Here is a 20,290-nt window from a genome sequence, read left to right as displayed (position 1 = left end):
CACCATGTTGGTTAGGTTTATTCCTAGGTATCTTACTGTTTTTGGTGTAATTATAAATGGGATTGATTCCTTAAGGTCTCTTTCTGCTCCTTCATAACTGATGCATAGAAATGCAAAAGACTTTTGTATGTTGATTTTGAATCCTGAAACTTTCCTGAATTCATTTATCAGTTCTAGCAGTTTTTTGGTGGAGTCTTTCGGGGTTTCTATATATAGTATCATGTCATCTACAAATAGGGAACGTTTTACCTCTTCCTTTCCAATTTAGATGCTTTTTATTTCTTTTTCTTGTCTGATTGCTATGGCCAGGATTTTCAGTACTGTGTTGAATAAAAGCAGTGAGAGTGGATATCCCTGTCTTGTTCCTGACCTGAGAAAAACTGAGAGCTTTTCCCTCTTTAAGGATGATACTAGCTGTGGCTTTTTCATCTATGGCCTTTATTATGTTCCCCCTAAACCTACTTTGTTGAGGGTTTTTAATCATGAATGGATGTTGTACTTTGTCAAATGCTTTTTCTGCATCTATTTAAATGATCATGTGGTTCTTATCCTTTCTTTTATTAATGTGATGTAGTATGTGGATTGATTTGCAAATTTTGAACAACCCTTCCAACCCAGGAATAAATCCCATTTGATTGTGAGAATGATTTTTGCTGTTGTTGGATTTGGTTTGCTAGTATTTTGTTGAGGATTTTTGCATCTGTGTTGATCAGAGAAATATACCTATAGTTCTCTTTTTTGGTGGTGTCTTTATCTGGTTTTGGTACCAGGGTAATACCAGGCCTCATAGAATGAATTTGGATGTTTTCCTTCCTTTTTTACTTTTTGGAATAGTTTGAGAAGAATGGGTATTAACTCTAATTTATGTGTTTGGTAGAATTTGCCTAGGAAGCCCTCTGGTCCTGGACTTTTGTTTGTTGGGAGATTTTTGATTACTGACTCAATTTATTTGCTGGTTCTCAGTCTGTTCAAGTTTTGTTTCTTCCTGTTTCAGTTTTTGTAGTTTATATGTTTCTAGGAATTTATCCATTTTTCTGAGCTGTCCAGTTTGGTGGCATAGAGTTTTTCATAGTATTCTTTCATAATTGTTTGTATTTCTGTGGTGTTGGTTGTTATTTCTCCTCTCTCATTTGTGATTTTATTTATTTGGGTCCTTTCTTTTCTTTTTGAGAAGTCTAGCCAGGAGTTTATCAATTTTATTAATTTTTCAAAGAATCAGCTCTTGGTTTCATTAGTCTGTTCTAGTGGGTTTTTGTTTGTCTAGTTTCCATATCATTTATTTTTGCTCTAATCTTTATTATTTTCTTCCTTCTACTGGTTTTGGGTTTTGCCTGTTCTTTTTCTAGCTCCTTTAGGTATGAGGTTAGGTTGTGTATTTGAGATTTGTCTTGCTTCTTGAGGTAAGCCTGTCTTGGCTATAAACTTCCCTCTTAGGACTGCTTTTGCTGGGGCGCCTGGGTGGCACAGTCATTAAACGTCTGCCTTCGGCTCAGGGCGTGATCCTGGCGTTCTGGGATCGAGCCCCACATCAGGCTCCTCCGCTGGCAGCCTGCTTCTTCCCCTCCCACTCCGCCTGCTTGTGTTCCCTCTCTCGCTGGCTGTCTCTGTCAAATAAATAAATAAAAAATCTTTGGAAAAAAAAATGCCACAGACTGAGTGGCTTACACAACAGAAATTTATTTCCTTATAATTCTGGAGGTTAGAGGTCCAAGGTCAAGGGTCGGCAGGTTAATTTCATGAAGCCTCTCTTGTAGATGGCCATCTTCTTCCTGTGTCCTCAGTGGCCTTCCATCTTCCACGTCTGTGTTCTAATCTCTTCTTAATAGGACACTATCATATTAGATTAGGGCCCACTTGTAGGAACTCATTTTATGTTAATCACCTATTTAAAGACTCTGCCTCTAAATACAGTCACATTCTGAAGTATTAGGAGTTGAACTTCAACATATGACATTTCAGTGGACAGAAATCAGGCTATAATAAATATCATAACCAAGCTGTTGATGTTGATACAATCCATGGGTCTTACTTAGATTTCCCCAGTTTTGCTTGTGTACTCATTTGTGCATGTGTGTGCATGTGTGTATGGGTTAGTGGGGGCAGTCTGCGTGTAGGTCTGTGTGTGTAATATATATATTGAGTTCTATACAGTTTCATCGCCATGTGGGTTCATGCATTTACTACCACAGTCAAAATACTGAACAGTTCCGGGGCGCCTGGGTGGCTCATTAGGTTAAGCGTCTGCCTTCGGCTCAGGTCATGATCTCAGGGTCCTGGGATTGACCCCACATCAGGCTCCCTGCTCAGCAGGGAGTCTGCTTCTCTCTCTCTCCCTCCCTCTGTCCCTCCCCAGTGCTCATTCTCTCTCTCTCAAATAAATAAAATCTTTGGAGAGAGAGAGAGAGAGAGACACTAAGCAGTTCCAACTCCTTAAGGATCCTTCATGCTGTTCTTTCACAACCACGCTTACATCCTTCCTGCCTACCCTCCCCTGCGCCTGACCCGACATCCACTCATCTGTCCTTCATTTCTAAAACTGTCATTTCAAAATGTTATATTAAAAAAATCATACAGAGTGTACCCGTTGGGATTGAATTTTCTCAGACGTCATACTTGCCTGGAGGTTCATCTAAACATTGCCTGAACGGCAGTTGGCTTCTTTTTATCACTGAGTATTGTTCTGTGTGATGATGTCCCACAGTTTAACACTCACCTTTTAAAGGACAGCTGGGCTGACTCCAGTTTGGGCCTGTCACAAATAAAGCCTGCTCCTCACATTCCTATGCAGATTTTATTTTATTTTTTTTAATGAACATCAGTTTTCATTTCACTGGGATAAATGCCCGAGAGTGCAAATACTGAGTTGTGTGGTAGTTACCTGTTTAGTTTTGTGAGAGACGGCCTGCCTGTTACCCAGAGTGGCCGTAGCAGTTTACATTCCCACCAGCGATCTGTGCTTGCTCCAGTCTCCTCCCATCCTTGCCAGCATTTGCTGCTGTCACTCTTCCTTCAGCCACTCCGATCGGTGGTGTGTGCTAAGACAGAAGGGCTGGAGGGGCTGGGGGTGGCTAAGCTCCAGTTTAGTAATTCCTCTTGAGGGCAGGAGAGGAACAGAGCGCTCTGAGTGTCCTTCAGAATGGCCTCAGCTGCCTTAACAAGTGCAGTAGGCTGAGGGAAGTCCCAGAAGTTTATTGTCGTGGAGTTCTGGAAGCCAGAGTCCAGGGCCTTGGTTCCTGGCGAGAGCCCTCTTCCTGCCTTCTCACTGTGTCCTCACCTGGCGCTTCCTCCATGGGGCCACACACAGGGAGAGAGACGGTGCTCTACTTCTTGAAAGGTTGTAGTCTTGTCAGCTCAAGACCCTACCCATCTAAGCGCACTTCACCTTAATTACCTCCTGAAAGCCTTCTCTCCAGACACAGTCACGTTGGGGGCTGACGGCTTCAACAGTTCAGTCCATAGCGATTACTTTACCCCCACTTGCTAGAAACCTGAGGGGATTTTCTCTGACGTTAAGGGCAAGAACCGGGTACATCTCAGGAAAGTTGGGGGCTCCCCTGAGCCCCTGACTTTCTAAATCTCAAGCCAGCCATGTGCAGCCTCCAGCATTCGTCCTTATAGTGCTCATTTCCCTTCCTGTGTCAGGCTCCAACCTCTGCTCCTGGTAAGCTGTGAACCCTCAGCCTGTCTCTACAGTTTTCAGGGCATTGCCCTGTGACCACAATTCTCTAAGATTTCGAAGAGGAGTTGTTGATTTCAGTTTACCTAGCCTTTTTCTTATTGGGGAGATGGAGCTCTTTACATGTCAGACCAGAGACTAGAACTGGTATTATGTTTTTAATTTGGGTTTCTGTATGCTCACTGTTAGGACATAGAAATATGATGGGTTTTCATCTGCTGGTCCCACCACCTTGCTGAGCTCACTCATTAGTTCTTGGGGCAGGGGAGGGGGGAGTTGCCACACGTGGCTTCTCAAACCTGTCCCTGAAGTCAGTCCCGTGGCTCTTCTCTCCCAGTGCCGCGTCTGCCCACATGTGGCCACTGAGCGGTTCTGCCGTGGGGACTGCCTCAGACCCCTGGGGAGTGGGTGGCTTGTCTGGGCTCCCAGCTCTGGGTGTTCGTGTCCACGGTGAGTGTGTGGTGGCCTTGCTTAGGCCTTCTCCATCAGGAAGGTAATTCCTGGGTTGATTTAAGATGAAAAGTTCAGACTGCATTTGTCTGCAGACCAGCTTCCTTGAAACGACCCATCTGGGGCTTTCCTGGGCCTCCCGTCCCCTTTTGGGCTTATTTCTAGGACACACTTGTGAATGGATTCTAGGTATCCATTTGTGTTCTTTCCCTCAGCTTTTTAGTATAAAAAGTATAAACACACAGAAAAGTTGACGTAATGTACACTGACCAGTCCCACACTACAACCTTAATCTGACAGTCGTTAACCATGCCGTGAGAACTGGGGTTATTTGTCTACACCGGCCTTCGTAGTTCTCTGTACTGTGTGTATGTCTGTGTGTTTTCACATTCGAAAATAAGTGACGGATACAGTGAGACTTGGCTTCTAAATAGTTCACAGGCAACGTCTACCAACCACAGTCCTGCTGTAACACCTGAGAAACCTAATCGTAATTATCTAACACTCTCCAATATTCTGACCATATTTACATTTCTCTAATTATTCAAAAATGTCTTCTACGGTAAATTTTTTGGAACTAGGGTACAATCGAGGGTGACGCGTTCACCTGTCAACGCTGTTCTGGCGGCAGCAACAGCTGCTTGCTTGTGCTCACAGAACCTGTGGGTCAGGGGTTCGTACGGGGCAGATGGCCCGCCTCTGCTCCACGTCACTGGGCTGGGAAGACTGGACAGCTCAGGTGACCCAGAGGCCGGGGCTGGAACCATGTGCGGGCTCCTCTCTGTGGGGCTCTGCTCCTGGAGGGAGTGTCACAGGGGGCGCCAGGAGGACCACACGGCAGGCAGGCACAAGGTTTCTGACCTCAGAAATCACTCCATGTCACCCTCACCCAGACCCTGCAAGGCACCGGAAGGGACACAAGCTGCTCTGGGTCGGGAGCGTCCAGGTCACGCTGCAGAAGGGGATTTGGGGGGAAAGTGCCGTTGAGGCCGTCTTTGGAAAGTATGGTCAGCCTGCCTCGATGTGTTTAGTCTTTTTAACCTGGAACACCTGATACACCCCCACAAGCTGTGTCTTTGGGGAGACCTGGCACTTGTCTTGTAGGCCGTCCCACATTATGGATCTGACAGTGTCCTTCAGTCCTTATACTTCCTTTAAATTGGAAACTAGCTCTGAAGGCCTCATCAGGTTCACAGTAGCCTATGTGGCAGAGATCCACTTGCTTTAAAATGTGACCAGGGGATAACCGCTAGCGCCCTGTTTTATCTTCTGCAATAAAACCCAGATGAGTGCAAGTTAGAATTGAGGAGGTGATGGACACAGACACGGAGAGACAGAGGGTGCCCCGTGCTCCCGGTGGGACACTGCGGGGCACACGCCTGAGCCTCGTCATGGGGGGGGCGTCAGGCAGGCCTCAAGGGAGGAAATGTTCAAGGGGAGAGGAACGGAGGGCCTGTATCTGTCAAAATTTTCAGTGTCACACTAGACAAAGGCCACAGAAACATCCCAAATTCAAGGAGGCTAAAACAGCCTGCCAGACGAAGGCACTGCCTGAGGGAGGAAGGGGCATAACTGGGCCAGTTGACAGAATTGGGATGCAGGTGGTATGAAGCCAGACGTTCCTGACAGCCATGTGAGAACACACTCACCTCCTTAGGAAACAGTGCAGGCGTGTGTGTGTGCGTGTGTGGGTGTGTATACACTCGTGTGCCCGTGCCTGCAGAGAGCACCCGCCACAGTGCGCACGGGGATGCTGCCAGCCGGTGAGCCTGGGTGAAGGGCGCGTAGATGGTTTCTGTAATAGCCTTGCCCCTGTTGTAGAAGTTTGAAACTACTTCCAAACAAAGACTGAGTATTAAAGGTAACAGAAGAAAATTAACTGAAGGAAGATTCCATGTCTGGCTGTTATTAAAATCAGGGCTGTCCTCAGAGAACAAGATGAATGTGTATCAATACTGAAAAGCAGTTCTGATCTTCACAATGAAATGCAATAAACACAGATATAATGGCCATGAGCTTATGATGTGTTGAAAACATCTCTTTACCCTCAGTTCTGAGATTTTAAGGACAGGACGAGGTGACAGTGTCTTTACAAGAAGAGAAGGAGCAGTGCTCAGGAGAAAAATGTGTAGACTCGGTAAGCATGAATAATCCAATTGAAACAACTTCAGGGTTCCATCACCTGCTTCTCAAATCCTCAGAAGCAGGATAATAACGTGGTCGTTGGCGTGGCCCCGGGGAGAGAGGTGTGCGTGCGTTGCCAGTAGCGCTGGAAAGCGGTTCCGAGGACGCCGCTCTGCAAACACGGGGGCTGCTGGCTCTTGGCCTTGAGAACGGACCGCTGTGGAAAAAAAGCAAATAAGCAACAGTGCAGTTTACATGAAGATACTGACAACGGATGGTTGAGAGTGACTGGCATGAAATCACGGTGTGAGGCGGCGGGGGCAAGGCTCGTGGCGCCGTTCCGGCTCGTGGCGCCTTCGCTTACCCCCCCAGCGGGCGTCTGTTGCCCACCGCTGTCTGCTGGCCAGCGGACGCTGAGAAGCAGCAGATAGTGCAATCGAATCACCGCCTGCACCCTGCTGAAAGCTTGGCGTGTGTGTCTAATAACAAAGGTCAGAGGAGACTTTGAGGAGCTTCATATACTTTAAGTTTAATTAGGTGTTTTCCTTCAGATTGTTTAAATTATAATTGGAAATAACCATGACAGAAATGAAAAAACTATGAAAGGTCTTCAGAGCAGTGGTTTGTATGTCCATGACGTAGCCGCCTCTGATGGTCCAGACGGGTCTCGTTTCCTCCCGGGAGTGGAGCAGGCTTTCTTCTCCGTGGCACGGTGGCATCTGGGCCCGGGTCAGTCCTGCACTGGGGGGTGCTGAGTGCCTCCCCCACGACATGCCCTTCGCCATCCCCTCCCCCCCGTGATAACCGGCAGTGTCTCCAGGCATTGCCAGATGCTCCTCGGGGAACACAATCGTCCCTGGTCGGGAGCCACTGCAATGATCTGAATTGAGCCTCTGGTTTAAAAAAAAATAACTTTGTCATCTGTATTTTAACCCATTTTGCTGCAGAGTCAGAAATGCAAGGATGAAGTGTCCCAGCTCAATCACAAGGTCCTTCAGCTAGGAGAGGAGGCCTCTCTGCACCAGGCCCAGACGGAGAAGAACCGCGTCACCATTCAGCTGTTAACACGGAGACTGGAGGAGGTGGGCCAGCAGGAGGAGCGGCAGGTGAGGGTCTAAAACATCAGGAACAGCCTTAAAATGGCTGGAGGTAGACTCATCCCTCAGGTAAAGAGAGACTTGATCAGTACATGCCCTGGAGAACTTGTAGACGTCAGCGGCTTTGGCAAATCCTCGATATCTAGAAAAAGTAGCGGAAAGGAATTCAATCCTGATGCCTGGAGAGTGAGTGGGTAGACCTCTCAGGAGGACGTTGGGACAAAATGAACATCAAGTGCCTCAACAGTGTCGGTGCGCCGGACTGTAATTCTGCTTCCGGGACTTTGATCTGGTCATCGTGGAAAGACTTAGCTGGAAGTATTGTCATTGCTGTGGTATTTATAATAGCAAAAAAATTAGAATTCGTTTGAATCTTGAGTAATACTGAATGAGTAAATTATGGTGCAGCCATTAAAAATCATGTTTCCAATAATATTTAATGTCGTGGGGAGATGCTCAAGATATGCCAAAAGCGTAGCACCCGGTGCTGTACTAGTCTCACCGCTAGAAATGCGTATTTGGAAGAAGGGCTGAGATCGCAGCACAGTGTCAGGTGTGGTCCTCAGGCTGCTGGGATGATGAGTGATTTAAATTTCGTAGTATTTGCTTTCTGTACATTTCTGAAGTTTCTACATTAAACCTATCGATGCTGACATATTACTTACATTTGTGAAATTCATTTTTTAAAAACAGGGTGAGCACATCCAAAGACTTGAACTTAAACTCGAACACATGAATCAGGAACGTCAGAGCCTGAGACTGTCACAGTCCCAGCTGAGAGAGAGCCTTGAAGAAAGTCAAGACCAGGTGGGTGTGCATGATGGCCAGCGGCTGGGTCTCAGCTGGGAAGAAAGTCAGCACGGTTTAGCACTGACAGAGCCTTGCCAGGACTGGTCTGGCCCAGAGGGGTTGTTAGGCTGGCCTGAGGTTACATAGCTGTTGGGCACTACGGTCCCAGGACTGCAGTCGAGCCTCCAGGGGTGGTTGAGCCATCCGTGGGCAGAGCTGTGCTTCGCTTTATGCACAAGGGAAGGAGGCCGGGAAGCAGTGCTTTTGGATGTGACATCTGCAAATCAGAAGAGCAAGGAGAGTGACAGGTGGCTTCTGAGGTGTGGGGGGTGGCGTGAGATCCAAGGACACAGGGTGGAGTAGTCCCAGTGGTTAGCAAGCTCGGTGCCCCTGTCCGACACTCATACAGGCTTATGTGTGCACAGAAGCCCTGAACTTGCACACATGTGTGGGTGTCGAGGTCCTGCCTCCTGCCTTCTCTCCTGCTCCAGCATTTATCCGGTGCGCCAGGTTCTCAAGGTGCAGAGACAGGGAGGTGGAGGGACTGCAGTCTCGGACAAGTTAAATGTGAGCAGGACGGGCCAAGCAAGGACCTTGGGGTGCCCTGACAGCGTGAGGTGCAGGGACACAAGAGAGGGGGAGCTGGTTCTTCCTAGGGGAGCAGCAGGGAGAATGGCGGGTGTGTGACTGCGGGAGGTGCCCTGAGGGCCCAGTGTGGACTTAGATGTGGGGTGCGCTTAGAGGGCTGGGGGCTGCAAGAAGGAAAAGAGGGGCCATGGGTGAAGGTCCCAAGCGTGGTGTGGGAGGGGTCTCTACCCATTGGCCTGAGGCCCAGGACCATCCTCCCTTGCGCGTGGCACCTGCGTACCTCCCTCACTGAGCCTCTTCACAGGCTACCCAACTGGCCCCTGGCCTTACAGCTGGACTTGCTGTGGGCACCTCCCCCACATACCCAGGGCCTTAGGACGTGCTTTTGGGGGCTCGTGTGGGCTCTCGGCCTTCCCACTGCAAACAAGCACTGTCCTAGCGGTGCTTCTGAGCATTTGGGGGATCCCTTCTCTGTCTTTCCTTAAGTCTGAAAGGAACCTTGAGAAATTGCCTTGGCCAGTTTCATTCTAGGAGTCAGCCATTGTCACGGGCAGAAGATGCCTTACTTAAGCAGTCCTTCTGTGACGTGAGCTGGTTTCCCCTTCTTTGTGGTTTGGAAGAAGACCCCCAAAACTACATGGATGAACGTTCCCATGAGGGAAGTAAGAGGAGCCTACAGGGTGCTTAAGGAACCTCTGGACGGGCGGCGGGAAGGGTGGGCGCGGAACCACGCGGGAGGGAGCCAGGGCCGTCACCGGCACACTTGCGGGTGGTTCTGAAGAGGAGGGCCCAGAGGTAGAAAGAGAAGCTTGGACAGATATAAGCAGGGGAGCAGCTTGGGGGGAGACCATTACAGGGCCTGGCAGAGGGACTCTGCGCAGCTCAGAGTGGGGTGTGGGAGCAGAATGCTGCACGCATCACACGCCCCTGGGAATCCCCATCTTGGCTCGGTTCTGAGTTGCAGCGTGTCGAGCCACGCCCGAACCTGGCAGCTGGTAACACTGTTTACCTTCTCCTTCACGGTCTGTGGGCCCGCCGGCGCACCTGGTCTGTTTTCACTTGATGTCTCGGGGCGGGGAGGGGGCTGTTGCAGTCCAGTGGGGTTGGGGTGGGCGTCATCTGAAGGCACAGCCGGATCACGTGTTTGAGAGCCCTCGGCTCGCAGGCTGGTACGTGGGGTTGGCTGGTGCCGGGGGGCGCAGGGGTGCTGTCAGCTGGAGCACCGCACCTGGCCTCTCAGTGGCGTGGGGTTCTCTGAGCGCAGCAGCAGGGCCGCTCTGATAGGAGAGGCGACCCAGTGTCCTTAGAGGAGCAGACAGAGCTGCCAGGCTCCTTAGGACTGTACCACGGCATTCCAGAACATTACTGCCCCCACATTCTCTTGGTCCAGCTTGGATTCAGGAAGAGGGCACAGAGCCCACCTCTCCATGGGGGAGGACACAGTCCTCACCTCTCAGCACAAAGAGGGCAGAGCCCCCATCCCTCAAGGGGCAGGAAAAGCAGCTTATGAGCTCCTGTGGGCAGAGCCGATTGCTGAGGCGGCTCGCTGCCATGCCCCAGCTCCCAGAACACGAAGACCCTCATTTCCCAGCTGTGGGCGGCCCCAGTGCTCTCTGGAGACATCTTCCCCTTGCTATGTGATGGTGGAGGTGGGGTCTCCAGAGCGGATCCAGGCTCCAGCTAAGTCTCCCTTCCACCAAGAGGGAGATGAGGGGGCTCAGGAGGCAATCGGGATGGGGGGCAGGGGTGGAGGGTGTTATGGGCTGCTTGCTCTGCACAAAGAGCTGCAGGGTAGGGCCACAGACACAGAGACCTCGTGCTGGGCCAGACAGTGGTCTTCCCGCAGGAGCTTGTCCCAGGCGCCAGGGTTCGGAGCAGAGGAATGGTGGTAGTGGGTGGCGGCTAGGGGCATGGGGACAGAGTGCTTTAAGAACTAGCGCCATCAGGGTGTGGGGGAGTGCTGTCAGAGAGCAGGAGCACCTTTGGGATGGCGGGTGCTCTGACGTGGTGTCACTGGGGCCTGATCTGGGGCTCAGCTTCCGACTGGGGTGTCTGCAGGATGACTGTCTGAAGCATGAAAGTCGGGCTACATTTGTAGGGGTGTGTTTTCAAACTGGTTCTCCGCTCTCTGTACCTCTCTCTTAGGGTTCCCAGACCCAATTCCAGCATCATATAGGGGGCTCCCCAGACACAACACGCAATTATCAGACACCAGCAGGGTATCTGAGAATTCAGTTCTGTTATGACATTGTCTGCCTTGAGACAGCATCAGACCCCCAGGTGAAGGGTTTAGTCCTACGAGACTGCCCTCCTCCCACCTCAGAGGCCAGCTCCGGGCCCAGGCTTTTACCTGTGCTTCTCACCAGCCACCTGCGGATTGGAGCCTTCAACCACCTCCTCCTGGGGTTGGACCGATCTGCTAGCATGGCTGACAGAACTCAGGGAGACACGGGACTTCCTAGTTAAAGCATATGATAACGGAAACCAATCAATAGCCAGAGGAAGAGATCCGTAGGGCAAGGTCTCAAACATCTGTCCTCCTGGAGCTCGAGCCTGCCGGCGGCACATGGAACTGTTCTGGTTCACCCAGCATGGAAGGTCTCCAGAAAAGGGGCCGGGGGCTGTCCTCTTGGGTCTTTCTGGAGGCTTCATTACACAGTTGTGGTTGACCAAGTCATTGGCCACTGGCTGTTTCAGCTTCCAGCTCCTCTTCCCTCCAGGGAGGTGGGGGTGGGACTAAAAGTTCCAATCCTTAATCCTTAATCCCAGTCCAAAAATCACCTTCAGTAATGACAAGACATCTTTTCCAACTCTGTGGCTCTGAGGCATTGTCAGCACCTGGGGATGAGGACCGGGTGTCTCTGAGAAATGTATTCTGCACGTCTGATCTTATACACCATTTTACTGCACTCTCCCGAGAGTATGGTAGCCGTTCTGGAAACCGCGGGGGTGTGTTTCTCGGGACGACCCCTGTCCTAAGAGTAGTCACACAGTACAGTGACGACATGGTCCCCCGAGACGGCCCTCAGAGACGCACAGGGACACAGTGACCTGAGGCCTGCAACCTCGCTCTTGCCCTTGAGTAGCCATAGCTGGCCCCCTGCCCGTCTCTCTGACCCCCCCTCACACTTGCCCTAAGTGTGACCCTGGACGGAGCCACTTCCCTCTCCCATCTGTGGGGCCTCAGAGGTGTGTGAGGGCTGACACGGCCAGTTAGGGTGCCAAGGAGATTCTGAGTATTCTAGGCGAAGCCTCCAGAATCAAAGTGATTTAAACGATGGTTCATACAAGGATCGGCCGCTCTGTGCACAGTGCAGTAATAACGGCCCCGCACAGCGTCATGAAATCTTGCCGTCTCTGTGGTCGGGGAGCTGGGTGCCGGGGTGCTTCTGCACGTGCTGCCAGGGTCCCTTCGACGTTCATCATGTGCTCCGTTGCCCTCTGTGGCCGTGGCCTCAGCTGTGTCAGGGCTGGGAGCTCTCTGCTTAAAGGAAAATCACCATGCATGGCCTGCGTGGGTTGCAGTAGTTAAATGGACTCTCTCAAGTCTGCGGAAGGGTAAACCAGACAGAGCATAGCATGATTCTCCCCTGGGTGCAGTGGGAAGTTCAGCATCACCACTTTGGGGACACAGACCGGTGTGACTGTCTCTGTGCAGAAGCTCTGGCCAAGCCGGAGTGTGGCTGTCAGAGTTCAGACGAATGGGTTCTTGATGAACCCTGCATTTAGCTGCAGGTTCGGGGACCAGAGGAGGGAGGATGCTTCGTGTGCCCTTGCAGTTGTAGGCTCTCTGTAAGCACGGAGCCTCGTGCGTCTGGTAGTGACCCCGTAGCTGTTGCAGTCACGCCAGCGCTGTCATGGCCTTCTCCCCGGGGCAGCTGCACAGAGCCAGGCTGGGGCTGAGGCTGGCACAGTCCCAGCACCTGGAGGAGGTTCATCAGCTGCAGGAGCAGATGCAGTGGCTGGTGCCCGGGGACCGTGTGACCGAGCTGCAGCAGCTGCTGGAAGAGGAACGGCAGGCAGCTCAGCGGCTCCGCGAGGAGTGCCTTCTCCAGGAGGAAAAAGGGAGGCGGCTGGAAACACAGTGGGTGAGTGGGGACAGGGCCCCGAGGCCCTGCTGACGGTGATGGCGGTGGGGAGGTTGGATCACTGGTCACTCGGCCACACACGGCCATCCCACCTCCTAGAGGTCTGGTTGTACCGCAGCCACAGAACCCCGATTTTCACTCTGAACAATGTGGGACTCTGTCGTCCGCCAGAGATGGATCAGGGAGGGGCGGCACCCACCCATTCAGGGACTGATAAGCCGGCTGACACGAAGGGTCTCTCTAGCATGGGGGCTGCACGGGTCTGTGGTAGGCCGCGGGACCACACACTCAGGCTGCGCGCAGGGCCAGAAATGTGGTGATGCAGAGGCCATGAGTGCAGCTGGGGGCGACAGTCCCAGCCGTGGAGCCCTGTGGGAGTTCTCCTGATTTCAAAGGAAAGCCAGAAACTGGATTTTTACACAAACACATCCAGTTTCCAAATGATGCATCTGACTTAAAAAGAATCTTAAAACGTTTTGTGGGATGAAAAAAAACCTATCCACAGGCACACAAGGACTACCGAAGTTATTTATTGGGTGCACACAGATCTAGGTATCAGAGAAACAGAAATGAACACACGGCAAAAGCCTGTGCCCTCCTGGAGCCTGCATTCTAGTGGGGGGAGGGTAAATGAAACCTGAGTCATGAGGCATAGCATGTCAGATGGTGATGAGTTGATGAGTGCTATGGAGCGGGACACTTTGCAGTTTTAAACAGGGGGCCAGAGGAGGTCTCCCCAATGTGTTACTTGAGCCAAGACCTGAAGGAGTTGAGGGAGCAAGCCTTCCACTTACCTGGGGAGAGTGCTTGAAGAGGTAGCAGGAGCAACATGTGCCAAGGCCCTGAGGTGGGTATTAGTTGGCATGTTTAAGGAGAATGAGAGGGAGGCAGGAGGAGGGTGGGGGAATGGGAGGCCAGTGAGGAGTGGCAGACACCTGGGGACCCTGGCTGTGCACCAGACACTGCACTAGTTATCTGGAGACCTAGAAACAGAGCTTCTGCTTCAGAGGGGAGCAGGACACTGTTGCTGCAGAGGTTGGGATCCAGGCTCCACCACCTCCCAGCTGAGTGAGCTTGTCCAGCTACTTAACCTCTCTTTGCTTCAGTTTACTTGTCTGTAAACGTTGGATGCCAGTGGTCCCCACCTCAGAGCATTAGTGCGAGGCATCCTCGAGTTGGCACATCTGACATGCTCAAGTAATCTGGCCTGTGCACCCTGTGTTAGTGTTTAAAGGGCTGAGAAAACAACCTCCTGAAATGTCACAGGGTAGTTCATGAGGAAACACTGAGTGGGACGGTGTGGAGGTAGGAGCCCGAGTTCGGGGGTGGGGGCCCCATGAGGAAGAAATTGGAGCAAGACTTGAAAGGTAAGATTCTATGTGTGTGAAGCATAAATTCTATCGAAGAGTGATCTTTCAGCCTTGTGCAAAAATGTTAAGCAGGAGGTAAGTTCGGACATGATAGAACGTTGACAAAACAAAGAAATTTAATCAAAAGTCCTTTAGAAATACTCAGTAACACGTTTGAGGAAACACGGTTTGGAGTCATGTATGATTAAATTCTTTGGAAAGCAGTCCATTAATTCTCCCTGAACTACGAAGAGTGATGTCAGCTCTTGGCTTGTGGCAGAACACTCTTTGTCTGTTTCTCTGTGCAGATGAAAGGTTATCTGCAGTCACTCCCAGATTTGTACATTTTAGCTAACTTCCATTCTGAAGTAAGTAAGCCCGAGAGTCTTTTTGAAATGTAAACTACTGGTCCGTGACCTTTTGTGGCAGGAAGAACATGAAAAAGAGCTTAAAGACACGGAAGAGCAGGTAGAAGAGGTGGGAATGGTTCTGAAGAACGTGGAAATGCTCCTACAAGAAAAAGTGGCCGAGCTAAAAGAGCAGGTCAGTGATGGGCATCTGTCATTGCCACACGTGCTTTCTGAACTTTTTCCTTCTATGGGGATTCAAGTGGCTATTCCAGGGTGAGACTGTCCTCACAGAACACGGAGAGAGCCCCATGTTCGTTTGAAACCAGCAAACCTGGGGCTCCATCTAAACTTTGAGAATCTGAATATACAGATTTTTTTCGGAAGGTGAACAGTTAAAAGCAATCAGTAGAAAAACGGATTTTGTTAAATATATACCCTAAGTTGTACATTGTGTTTATTTTGTTTTGGGAATTGTTTTTAGGTACATTTGAGAGGTGTTCACATAATCTCAGAAAGGACATTCATTCATTCGTTTGTTCAGTCATTGGGCAGATATTTACTGAGCACCTGTCATGTATCCCGGCCTTCACTGTTCTGGGAAGACCCTGAGATGGGCCCTCATGGGCCTTACATTCTGGGGTGGAGACAGACAATAACAAGAGAAACGACCTCAGGTTGTGAGAAATGCTCACTCTGAAGAGATGGTGGTGGATGGGAAGTGGTGGGGATGGTTGGGGACCATTCTCTTCAGACATGGTGGGAGCAGACACCGATGACAGCCATGGAAGTTCTGGCTGTGCCCCCAGGCTGAGGCCAGGTTGGCGTTTTAGAAGGGATAAGCGCTCATTGGGCGGGACTCTCCTGTGCAGTGTAGGGCTGAATGTGTGTAGCACCTCCGGTCAATGGGACAGCCATAAAAAGGAACCCACATGTCTCCATGTGTGCAGTGCAGGCAAATGTCCTTAGATGGGACCAAGAGTAGCGTGTCCACAGGCCACCAGGGAGGTTGTGGTAGCTCAGGGGCAGGCAGGACTCACTCAGCATCTGGAGTTTGCTTTTGTTTTAGTTGCAGTTGGAAGCCATCAGAAGATTTTAAGCAAGAGCATGATATGATCTATATATTTTTAAATAAATCTCTCTGGGGGAGAATGGAAAAATTGGGGCTGCTGTAGGGAGCAAGGCCAAAACAAGGGCAGAGCTGTTGTGCTCGATAACAGCTTACAGTCTAATCCGGCCAGCAAGGTCCAGTGGTAACAACTGGCAGCCGAGCAGCCAGCACAGAGGGTGCTGGGAGGGGAGCAAGGCTAGAAACAGGCAGGAGACACAGAGAAAGGGCTTAGCCAACACCAACTACTCTTAGCAGAGTTCTGTTCAGAGCTGGAAGAAATTAAGTGTGAGAATCTGTAGAAATATTTTTATTACAGAAATCAAATATGTTTAGAGGGCTCCTGAAATAAGCCCAAAGGGATGAGACATTTGCGCCACCTCTTGTTCCCTGGGAGGTAGAAGGTCCCAGGAGGAGTCACACCCCCCTCCTTGACCATCTTCCTGTAGCTTCCTCCCTGCCATCCATAGACTCCCTCGCTGTGTCCCTGGCCAAGTGTCACCAACTCTCAGTGACCCCCACTGCTCACTTACAGTCATTCCCTTGCAGGCACCCTGTTTGCTTCCTCTTGTCTGGCAAATCCCCAGTCCTGGTGAAATCCTGTGGCTCCTGCACCCCTGCCCCTGTGAGGTCCCGTCCGCAGCCCTACACCCACCTTACCCCTCCCCAGAACTAGCTTGTGCTCTGGCCAAGTGAACCAGCCACCGGTGTGTGTGTGCGCTGCCGTTCACAGTTCCTCCCTTCTCAGGGGCCCTCACTGCCCTGAACCCAAAGCTTAGGGAGCACTGGCCCTGCCTCTGCTCCTGTTTACAGAAATACCTGCAAAGGACTGCCTGCACACTCTCACCTGCCCTCCCTTGTGTTCCCCTATGCCACTGGCTCAGGTCCAAAATTTGGGGGTGGTGATGGATACCCCCACTGTGTCCCCAGGGAGCCTGTCAGCTCAGCTCAGCCTTTTGTCGCCCCACCAGCCACCACTCCCAGCTTCATCCTCTGAGCCCTGCAGCGTCCTTGTTTCCTCCTGTGCTCTGTTCTCGGTGCAGGATTGGCAGCAGTGCTTTCCCAGTGTGACTGAGGTGCTGGCTGCTCTACCCTCCAGGCCTCCCACAGCCCTCAGAGTACAAGGCAGAGTTCCTGTAGGGGCCTCCAGGCCTCTGCAGGACCTAGTCCCCTGCCCTCAGTGCCTGCCCAGTGTGGCAGCTCTCACTTCCTCTCAGTGGGCCTTCCGCCACCATGCCCCTGTCATAGGCCTTTGGCCACTTCTACCACCCCCAGCTTGGCCGGCCTCTAGGCCTTTGCACCTGCCCCTCCCTTTGCCTGGAATGTTCATGCCCGGACAATCTCAGCATTCCGTCCCCTGCCTTATTCAGATTTCTGTTCGTGTGTCAACAGAGAAGCCTTCCCTGTTCCCCCCAACAAAAGTAGGAACTCCCTCTTTAGCTGTCTGTCCCCTCCCAGTGAAACCAGTAACCGGAGACTTAATAGGACTGCTAAGTACAGCTGTAACTTTTCACCCAGACCCTTTTTGTTTGCCTGTAAACATCTCTGACTCTTCTTGGGGCAGACAGATTTGAGTCATGCCCGCCCGTCTCCGTCTCCTCCTTCTCATTAGGCTCTTTCTCCTTTCCTTGCCGTGCACGCCATGCTCAGTGATTGTCTTTGCTGCACTGGGGCGGGCAGACTTGGGTTTGGTTTCGCACGGTTTTTTTTTAGCACTTGTCATGCCTCCGCCCCACATATTTGTTTCTGGTCTGTGTGCTTCCATCAGAATATGTACTCCTGAGAGCACGGCCGTTGCGAGGTACTGGCCCTACCTGTTGAATGAATGAATGCAGTTTTGACTTTCGAAGCCCAAGGCCAGGCGTCCTGTGCCTTTGTGAGTGGCCTTGTGTCCCCATTGCTGTGGCTGTGGTGTATGGTGACCAGCCCATGCACCCAGGGCTTCGAGGGTGGACACAGTGCCAGGGTGTGTGCTGGGTAACATGGTGGGTCTGCAGAGCAGATGGAGATGAACCAGAATGACATGTGTTACATTATGCTGGATCGTCCTTTCTGAGGTTGGTCATGGTGGTCTTTTTACACCTTCCATTTCATGGTAAAGTCTACTCTTACAAAGTTGACTTCAATTTTTTCTACCTTATAATTCATCAGATTCTCAATTTCCTCTTTCACTCCAGGGTAACAAAAATTGTCATTCCACCCAGTGTTTGTCTCAGATGCATAAGAGCCCTGAGTCTGTGGGCTGAACACGTGGAAGGGTGGGAGGGCCAAGCTGTGATACACCGTTTCTGCATGAGATTCACAGGAAAGTATGGTTCTCTTTCCTCTCTAGTTTGAAAAGAACACAAAGTCCGATTTGCTGCTCAAGGAGCTCTATGTGGAAAATGCTCACCTGACGAAGGCACTTCAGGTCACGGAAGAGAAGCTACGAGGTGCTGAGAAGAAAAACCGCATCTTGGAAGAAAAAGTTAGAGCTCTCAACAGACTCATCAGTAAGATCGCTTCAGCTTCCCTCTCTGTGTGAAGGCTGCTTGTTTTCCTGGAATTCATTCTGAAAGAACATCTTTTAAAATTAAGCCACCGTGGTGCCATAATTTTCTAGGGTTCATTGGCCATGCACCGGGCATAGGAGGTTCTGATTCTTTGTTCACCTCACACATGTTTAAAAATGTCTGTTATGCCAGATGCTCAGAAAATAGACGTGCTGGAAAAGACAACATTTTTATTAGTGGTCCTGGGTAATTTCTTTAGGTAAAATTCCCAGTTTTGCTACCAATGGGTGAAACACATTATGGAGGCTTTCGGCGAAGAAAGACTAAAAGGAAATGGTGAAATCAATTTCGATGTTGTACTTTTGACATTGGCTGCAGAGAGTAAAATGAAAAATAAGTGCTCTGGACAGTTTCACCCTTTCGCTGTTACTGCTTTGGGTTTAGATCATTCGCATTCTCAACCTGGGTCTATACAGAGTTTCTAGAAAGACTACTCGCTGTGGCTGTCAACCCTGCTCCACCACAGGAAGATGTTTGGGGAGTGCTTACTGTAGGTCTGTGGACTCAGGGATGATAGTATCTATTCTGAATGCAATCTTTTCCTCAATGAAATGTCATCACACTGGAAATTGTATTATATGTAAAGAAAAAAAAACACTATAGTTTTATATCCAAAATATATATAAGTTATGGTCATTTGGTTTATGAGAATAAACTACTATGAAGAGTCACTGTATTTACAAAAACTCTTTCCTATTAAAATTGTTTTAACTTCTAGGTTTAACTTTTTTTTTTTTTTTAGATTTTATTTATTTATTTGACAGAGAGAGTGAGAGAGCACAAACAGGGGGAGCAGCAGAGGGAGAGGGAGAAACAGGCTCCCGCTGAGCAGGGAGCCTGACTCGGGGCTCAATCCCAGGACTGCAGGACCATGAACTGAGCTGAAGGCCGACACCTAACCAACTGAGCCACCCAGGTGCCACTTAAATATTTTAAACAAATAGAAAAATAGTTTCATAAGAAACCTGTGCCCATCAATTAGATGTATTAAAATCCTACTGTTACAGTACAGATAGACGTGTAGACCCTGTTCTGTTGCTCTCAACCTTCTTCCCCTTCTTGGAGGCAGCCATTACCCTGAAGCTGCTGCACTCCATCCCCTCTGTCTGTACATTTACTATATGTGCTTGTATAAGAAAAACCTTAAAGCACTATGGGAAGACACAAAAGACTGGAATAGGGGCACCTGGCTGGCTCAGTAAGGCATTCGACTCTTGATCTAGAGTTTGTGAGTTTAAGCCCCACGTTAGGCATGGAGCCTACCAAAAAAAAGACTGGAATAGATGGAAAGATCAGTTCTTTTTTTTTTTTTTAATGATTTTTTATTATATTATGTTAGTCACCATACAGTACATCCCCAGTTTCCGATGTAAGGCTCAATGATTCATTAGTTGCGTATAACACCCAGTGCACCATGCAATACGTGCCCTCCTTAATACCCATCACCGGTCTATCCCATTCCCCCACCCCCTCCCCTCTGAAGCCCTCAGTTTGTTTCTCATAGTCCATAGTCTCTCATGCTTCATTCCCCCTTCTGATTACCCCCCCTTTCTTTATCCCTTTCTTCTCCTACCGATCTTCCTAGTTCTTATGTTCCATAGATGAGGGGAACCATATGATAATTGTCTTTCTCTGCTTGACTTATTTCACTTAGCATTATCTCCTCCAGTGCCATCCATGTTGCAGCAAATGTTGAGAACTCGTTCTTTCTGATAGCTGAGTAACATTCCATTGTATGTATGGACCACAACTTCTTAGTCCATTCAGGAAAGATCAGTTCTTGAATAGGAAGATTCAGCAACATAAAGTTGGCTCTTCTCAATTAACTGATTAATGTAATATAGCCCTAATAAAAATACAAGTGGGTGTTCCCTGCCCCAATTGACTCCTTGTCCCAGGGTCGCACAGTTCTAAAGTTTACATGTGAGCTAGATAAGCGAATAATAGGGAAAACTGAAAAAAGAAGAGCAATGAATGGGAACTAGTTCTAGTTATTAAAACGGTCTCAGTAAAGTTTAGGTTACATGCTTGTATACGTTTGTCAAAACTCATCAAAGGGAACTCATCAAATTCTCAACAATATTTTAGCAAATGAAATCCAACTTCTTCGTTCACTGTGGGC

At 49.8% G+C, this 20,290-nt stretch overlaps 1 protein-coding gene across 1 annotated transcript in view; it reads left to right on the top strand.

Moving 5' to 3' along the window:
- The window catches only part of NINL (ninein like), a 167,862-nt gene extending 149,023 nt beyond the window's left edge, over nt 1–18,839 (top strand). Inside the window, exons 21-25 of the mRNA XM_026489757.4 lie at nt 7,198–7,356; nt 8,041–8,154; nt 12,603–12,812; nt 14,591–14,704; nt 17,949–18,839. Of these exons, the coding sequence (XP_026345542.1) occupies nt 7,198–7,356; nt 8,041–8,154; nt 12,603–12,812; nt 14,591–14,704; nt 17,949–18,140 (789 nt within the window). The 3' untranslated portion in view covers nt 18,141–18,839. The remainder of the gene's footprint in view (nt 1–7,197; nt 7,357–8,040; nt 8,155–12,602; nt 12,813–14,590; nt 14,705–17,948) is intronic.
- The last annotated feature ends 1,451 nt before the right edge of the window (nt 18,840–20,290 follow it).

Source organism: Ursus arctos, unplaced genomic scaffold (genome assembly GCF_023065955.2).
Source record: "Ursus arctos isolate Adak ecotype North America unplaced genomic scaffold, UrsArc2.0 scaffold_16, whole genome shotgun sequence".
NCBI classification, from domain to species: domain Eukaryota; kingdom Metazoa; phylum Chordata; class Mammalia; order Carnivora; family Ursidae; genus Ursus; species Ursus arctos.
This window is presented reverse-complemented; position numbering and strand designations above follow the sequence as displayed.